At 33.0% G+C, this 6,819-nt stretch overlaps 1 protein-coding gene across 1 annotated transcript; it reads right to left on the bottom strand.

Moving 5' to 3' along the window:
• Positions 1–953: 953 nt before the first annotated feature.
• Positions 954–4,850, bottom strand: LOC121869996 (protein krueppel-like). Its single transcript, XM_042371680.1, has 2 exons — positions 4,184–4,850; positions 954–1,568 (listed from the first exon to the last, which is right to left on the bottom strand). The coding sequence occupies exons 1-2, from the start codon at positions 4,217–4,219 to the stop codon at positions 1,158–1,160; spliced, it is 447 nt and encodes a 148-aa protein (XP_042227614.1). The 5' UTR covers positions 4,220–4,850; the 3' UTR covers positions 954–1,157.
• Between the last annotated feature and the right edge of the window lie 1,969 nt (positions 4,851–6,819).

The following is a 6,819-nucleotide window of genomic DNA, read 5'->3' as shown; positions in this document are numbered from 1 at the left end:
AGCAACTGATTGGGTAACCAGATGAAGGTAGACCTCAGAGATGTTGACCTATTGTGTGGTGGAAGAATATGGGAGCTGTCAACATTGCTAAGAGAGAGATATAACAGAAGAGATGCACATTCAGCCATAAAACAAACACACTTGGATATATCTGTCACTGATGGAGCTACAGTATTAGGTGGACTAGTATAGGACATGAGGTAACTCACTATCTGTTGAATGCTAGTTCTCAGGGAATGAGGTGCCTGGCCAACCTGCATAGCCATCATAAGAGGAAAAAACTTGGTGCCAAATATAAAAATGATGGCAAAAAGATAATATAACTGAGTACCCTGAAGATTGAGCCAACTTAGCGGATGAGAAATATGCAATGGGTACATTTGTGTTTCTGGTACTGTAGGCATATTTGCCTGTGTGTTCAAGTGTACAAAAATAAGTACAGTATTCCAAAATAAAAATAAAAACATAATATGAACAAAAGAATCTTTCAAGAGGAAATAATCAATCGGTAATTACTATCCATTTTATTTCATCAAATAAAACGTTTATCTTGTTACCCAGAAAGTTACTTACATTAAGTTATATTTTTTCTTCAAAATGCATTCCATATGTCACTCTACATTTTTGTACTTTTATCTTTTTTACCATAATGTCAATTACTATCTACAGTACCTATACATTGAGCCAATCTCACTCAACAGAAAATACCACAAGAATTTTTAAATGTTCAGGAAATTCAGTGTTTCTTTGTTATGCAGGAATCAACAAATATTTTATCTAAATGAATGTTCAATACAGTACAGTACAGTACAGTACAGTACAGTACAGTATAGTACAGTACAGTACAATACAGTACAATACAGTACAGTATAGTACAGTACAGTACAATACAGTATAGTATTGCACAGTATAGTATAGTACAGTACAGTACAGTAAAGTACAATACAGTACTGCACAGTACAGAACAATACAGTACAGTTACAGTACAATATAGTATAGCATGTGTACAGTACAGTACACATATTCACAAGAAGCACTATTTATAAAACCCATTTTGCATATAAATAATTTCACTACAAATACATGAATAAAATTGTCCAAAAAGTGGCATCATACATCTTAATACTGTACAGTAGTACCATACCTATGTCCCAGCATTAGGACTGATGAGTCAGAACGTGGGTCCTCAGAGTATCCTTCCGGGCAGAACGATACGGGCAATATGGACACAAAAACGGTTTCTCGCCAGTGTGAGTACGAATGTGTGTCTTTAAATATTCTTTTGAAGCCGAACAATAGCAACAATATGGGCAGGAAAATGGTTTTTCACCGGTATGGGTACGTATGTGTGTTTTCAAGTTTTCTTTAGTTGCCGAACAAAACGAACAATAAGGACATGAAAATGGTTTTTCGCCAGTATGAGTACGCATGTGGTTCTTTAAGTTAGTGGTAACGTGGGAGGTGTAGGGACAGTAGGGACACTGGTGAGTCTTGACGGTTATTTGACCCGGCCGGCCTCCAGCAGTTCCTCCTCTTCCGGTCCATTCATCAGCTCTGTCCAGCCCCACCTGTAGGGAACGCCCGACTTACTTAATCTTCCAGTAAACTCACGTTATGAGAACTTCTATTTTAAGTGTGTGTAATATATATATACAGTATATATATATATATATATATATATATATATATATATATATATATATATATATATATATATATATATATATATATATATATATATATATATATATATATATATATATATATATATATATCTTGTTTAATCTCCCTTAATTTCTTCATCTACTGTACTACACAGTATAGTACTGTATTAACTCGTGCACTTTCACTGTAATTTTTTTTAAACTTTTACTTACCAACCAAGAAAAAAGTTGCTTTGTTTTCAAATATGTGTCCTTTAAAATTTTTCAACTATGATAAAGGCAAAATTAAAAGAAAATCCCCAAACACAACCATAATACTGTACTGTATTATACAGTAAAAGGTTGAGCAGATGATCCACCATCATGGACAGTAAAATAAATGTTACTTAATTTGTCTAGTACAATGGGTTTGTTTGAGGCTCTGCTGACAACACACAATACAACACTAAATTTTACTTGTGCATTTTTATTTCTCGAAATAAATTTAGCTAAATTAAACAATAGTTATTAGTTCAGACTTAAATACAAGAGCATTAAAACCTAGTAACCAAGGTGTAGCCTTCAAAAATAAAATTAATGGTAAATTAATATTGTAGACTATAAGCTATCTAAAAGTCATATGAAAAATATTGCAGTTTATCTGGATTATATTATACTGCAATGAATATCTTATATGGTAACATGATATCAGTTTTAGTCAAGATTAAGGAAAACTTTCTCACAGATATATACGTTAAGTCTATTTGAACATGATCTTGTATGTTTATAAAGTTTATCAATTGAATAGCATTATTACAGTATCATTATTGTTATTTTGTTTTGTAAGAAACATTATTTCACCATGACTGTGTCTCTGTTTTGTTATAACGAGAAATAATTTTTTTAAACTTGATACATTTATATATGCAGATGATTTGCGTGTGAACAGTAAATTAAATTATTTTACTGATGTTATACAGTACATAATTAAAATTTCGTTAAATTTCCACATACACGAAGAATAAATAAAATACTTCTATAATTTCATCTGTATACGTATACAGTTGGCCACAGGTATAGTGCTCCACCCCTCGCTGGCCTTCCTCAAAATGTGGCATCGTGGGAATCAGAGTGGAACCTTCTTTACAGATATTACATCTATCACATCACTCAGCACAAATGTCAAGAACAAATATTACTGAAAAAATATACAGTATAGTCTGGATTTAAGCGGTTTTTGTTTACGCGTTTGGTCATTTACGCTGTGCCTTGCGGGAAGCAGCTCGGGCAGGGTGCGCACAAGGTCGCCCAGTCATCAAAACATTGCCGAGTTCTTCGCCCGCCACCCACCACAGCCGGCCCAAGTCAGTGATAATGAGGATATGGACTTTGAGGGGTTTGACAAAGAGGCCCTGCAAGCCTCTGTGGTGGATAGTGATACAATTGATACAAGTGATACAGGTGAGGGCCAATAATCTGCCCTCTGCCTCGGAACCAACCCCCCTTCCCCGTGTGCCCAGCCATCTTTTCTACTAACGTAGGTGTTAAAAAACCTAATATTATTGATATTTCTCTTAAATATTAATTGTGTGTGCATACCATCATAAAATTAAGATGTTATTTTTACTACAACGTACATATTGTGCCGGAAAAAGTGGAGTTTGGGAGTCGGCCCGGTCTCTATTTCAATTAATCCCATATGTTCTGTTATTTCATTTACGCGTTTCTCGTTTTACGCGGACCTCCACGGGTTCAATTGACCGCGTAAATGCAGACTATACTGTATTGTATTACTGGTCACATGTTAAAGGCCAGCGAGGGGTGGAGCATTATACCTGTGGCCAACTGTACATATACTGTATCACAATTACACAAAATCATACAATTGTATTTCCTCTTTCTAATACCTGTAATGTACAGTATTTATCTGTAAACAACACATACTAGTAAATATTCAAGGCTGTAACGGTAAAATGAGTAAAACATTTATGTATGTTCATAAATAAAAGTTTTCGAGATAATTTAAGTTCTATTATTTTCAATTTCAACATAGTAATGTATCTAAAATTGTATACACCTGTCAGCCAAAACTTATACTGTATGTATGTATTGTATTATCTCTTATTAGGAAACATAAAAATATCACTTGTATTTACTGTGAAAATCCTCCAACTTTAAACTTATCAGTGTCTCTTATTTCTGGTCCCCTCTAAGTACAGTACGTCCCTTTATGGATGGAAAGTGCAGACTCCAAAACTGAATATTTCCACCAGTGAATATACTTCTTAAAGCATATCACTATTAATTCCTGTACATCTAATTATTAAGAGAACAAAAATGTACGTGAGTGTGTGTGTGTGAAATAGTAATAACAAATAAAGCTAGGATATGAGTAAATAACACAACCAGGATACTGAACTGACATCCTCCAATAATGAATCAGCTTTTTTGGGGTCAAATTGAAAGCCTGCTTAACCTGTCAAACAGTTTATAAGATTTCTGTTTGGTATGCATAGGAATAATAAGATCAAACAATTTACCTTGCCTATGGCCGAGTCCCTTAATGAAGACTCCATTTCCGTTCATTGGTGTAAGAAAAAGTTACCACATCCTTCACAATGACCGGTACAGTTTTATCGTTCTCTCTCTCTTCAATATAACTTTTTCTTTATACGAAGGAATTATTCAGTTTCTAAGCCTAACAAGGCTTACAGGAACTATCTTAGCTGCAGTACTGGAGACACAGTACAGTATTATACATTATAAAAAAATCGAATTTATTGCGCTTCATTTTGTTGAAAAGTTAATTTACTGAAATTTCTTATTGAGTTGTTTTATAATACAGCACAGCTACTGTACTTAAGGTAATTTTTATAATTTGAAGACTGTTACATAGAATGTGTTGAGTACTGATAGTAAGATAGTAATAAATATCCAATGCTATTCACTTTCATTAAAATTAAATGAGCTATTGACAAACTTTTCTTGTCTTTAAAAACTACAAAAAAGCTTTTCTGCATTAAAATGGACATGCCTGGCACATCACTGAGTTAGCTAATTATTGTACTGTACTGTACAATTATTGGCTTTTATTAAATTACATATAGAGTACGTACTGTACCGTATTAACACAATGCTTCAAACAGTTTTCCTGTGCAGCTTTACAAATAACAATGTACCCAAATCCATTATAAATCACATAAGCTAGGTATGGTGAGTCCAAACATGCCCTTTCAGCGTGTCCTTTCGGTTGGAGCGATACGGACATATGTTACATGCATAAGGCTTTTCTCCCGTGTGGGTGAGAACATGTCTCCTTAAATGATCTTTTTTAGAAGTGGAGTATGGACAGTGAGGACAAAGGAATGGTCTCTCTCCAATATGCGTGCGCATGTGGTCAATCATGCGAGCAGTAACAAGAGTCGAGTAAGGACAATGAGGGCACTGATGTTTCTTCACGCCGACGACGCTGCCTTTTCCCGATCCCTTGGCTCCTCCTTCATCTGTCACTTGACCACCACTGTTCAGCCTCACCTGTAGAGGATGCCATCTTACTTATGAATTCAAGGAAATTAACTTATCAAAAATACAGAAAATAAAAACTAGATTTATAAAAATCAGAAGTAAATGAAATATTAGTTAGTGTGACTCCATTTTGGATAATAAACCACTAGGTACTAACTTAAAAAAATAAATTAATGTACAAATCTCTAACCTTAATATTTTGATAAGTAAATAGTATTGTAACAAATTATGTAGTCTTTGTATACAAGTAGCTTCTGCTTACATAAAAAATGGTAATACAATATATATATATATATATATATATATATATATATATATATATATATATATATATATATATATATATATATATATATATATATATATATATATATATATATATATATATATATATATATATATATATATATATATATATATATATATATATATATATATATATATATATATATGTATGTATATATATAGTATACATATACAGTATATGCAGATTTAAGAATTCAGTTAAACTTTATGATAAATTCTTGTTTTCAAATTTTTAAAACAATGTACAATTTAAATTGGGCTGATAAATATTTTAATTATCTTGAAATATTTCCCTTGTACAGTACAGTACAGTAATGAAGTTCTTCTAAGATGACTCTTCATGGCATTATTCAAATAATATCATCTGTGCTGTCATTATGATTGCATTGGCCTGTTAATGTCTTCAATTACCTCAATGAAGCAATTAATGGAGCTTCATGACAAGAGCAGCACAAACATTATCACACACAAAGAATGTGAGGATGATGCAGCTCTACAATATTATAATGTCTTCAATACCCATGACTTAAGGTCTTTGCTTAGTTACATCAGTACTGTACTGTCCTGTACATACAGTAAGCATTTCTCACTCAGACATAATTTATGCCACATTTTTACGCTAAAATACGAGGAAGGCGGTAATGATCTTGACTCCCACCCACCAGGTGAGGTCAGTAGATATTATACTGTTTTAAAGAGCTCAAAATCCCAAGCTGAGGTAACTCACTGTGCTAGGTTGAAGTCCTGAACTAAACCAAGATTATTCACTGTCATTTACTTCACAAAGCTTAGATAACTAATAACTAACACATTCTAGACCCCAAAGTAAGATAACATAATTCATATATAAATGACACTCTCAAGACCTCAAAGTAAGACGACATATTCATGTTAAATCCCAAACTATTTTTTTCCTTGACATTTTCAATCCATAAAGAATAGACAAGTAAATAAGGAATATAGCTATCTTCCATCTATAATATTCATTCAATAAGACCTTCAGAAAAGGTGTAAAATGGTTTGGTTTTGTAGTGTCATACAGGGCACAGTACAGTACACTCTCAGTTATATTTTCAACAAATAACCTCTTAAGAATCCTGTTGTGAACTGAAATGTACAAAACAGGAACTTAGGTTGAAATAAAGTCAACTGGGATGTACCAGTATCAATAATATTCCTTCTGTGACTATTTTCAAAACAATAAACAGAGCTACATGAAAATGGCAGCTAATTTGTATTTTTGGGTGGTAACTTTTCAAGTTATGTTCTCTCTCACACACACACACACACACACACACAATAGTATACAGTACAGGGTATTTAAAATTTGAAAAATGGCTCCTTC

This window comes from Homarus americanus, unplaced genomic scaffold, assembly GCF_018991925.1.
Source record: "Homarus americanus isolate GMGI-L3 unplaced genomic scaffold, GMGI_Hamer_2.0 scaffold14467, whole genome shotgun sequence".
NCBI lineage: Eukaryota > Metazoa > Arthropoda > Malacostraca > Decapoda > Nephropidae > Homarus > Homarus americanus.
This window is presented reverse-complemented; position numbering and strand designations above follow the sequence as displayed.